This window comes from Octopus bimaculoides, chromosome 8 (genome assembly GCF_001194135.2).
Source record: "Octopus bimaculoides isolate UCB-OBI-ISO-001 chromosome 8, ASM119413v2, whole genome shotgun sequence".
NCBI classification, from domain to species: Eukaryota; Metazoa; Mollusca; class Cephalopoda; order Octopoda; family Octopodidae; genus Octopus; species Octopus bimaculoides.
The window spans coordinates 14,914,243-14,915,152 of record NC_068988.1 but is presented as its reverse complement, the minus strand read 5'-3'; the positions used below and the strand labels follow the sequence as shown (position 1 = coordinate 14,915,152).

Here is a 910-nt window from a genome sequence, read left to right as displayed (position 1 = left end):
TATTATTATTATTATTATCAAAGGTGGCTAGCTACTAAAATCATTAGCATGCTGGGCAAAATGGTCTGTCTTTACATTCTGAGTTCAAATTCTGCTGAGGTTGACTTTGCCTTTTCTTACTTCTGATTAAATAGGTACCAGTTGCATACTGGGGTTGATGTAATCAACTCAACTAGCTCCCCCCCCTCCCCAAAATTCCAGGCCTTGTACCTATTGCAGAAAGGATTATCATTATTTTCAGATATTAATAAATCAAGTGTTAAGAAATTAGAATGTTTCATTAGTGACAAAATACATGTACCCACCTCTCTGTTGGAAGCCACAACCAAAATCACAAAGACAACTTCTTGACTGGTGCAGCCCATATTGACTGGATGAAGAAGTCTGACTATCACTGTATGTCTTTTTATCACCGTCGGCCACTCACATCTAAATTAAGGCAAAAAAGACAATATCAATGGAATGTCTTGGAGAAAGGAGAGGAAAATAGCATTTAGTCTGCTTGTGATGGGATTTAGAATATCTTTTATTTTATTTTTACTTGTTTCGGTCATTGGACTAAGGCCATGCTGGGGCACTATCTTGAAGTATTTAGTTGAATAAATTGACTCTGGTATTTAGTTTTTCTAAGTCTAGTGCTTAGTTTGTTTGTCATTTTCTCTGAATTGCTAAATTATAAGAATGTAAAGAAATCAACACCAGCTGTTGGATGGGGACAAACATACATGAAGACACACACACACACACACACATGCACGCACGCACACATGCACACACGCACACACACACACATGCACACACACACACACATGCACACACACACACACGCACAGCTGTTGGATAGGGACAAACAAACATGAAGAAACAAACAAACATGAAGAAACGCACAAACATACACACACACACACAC

The 910-nt window shown here is 38.2% G+C and overlaps 1 protein-coding gene across 1 annotated transcript in view; it reads right to left on the bottom strand.

Moving 5' to 3' along the window:
• Positions 1–910, bottom strand: part of LOC106867171 (solute carrier family 4 member 11) — a 39,122-nt gene that overhangs the window by 29,514 nt on the left and 8,698 nt on the right. Inside the window, exon 4 of the mRNA XM_014911963.2 lies at positions 306–429. Within this exon, the coding sequence (XP_014767449.2) occupies positions 306–429 (124 nt within the window). The remainder of the gene's footprint in view (positions 1–305; positions 430–910) is intronic.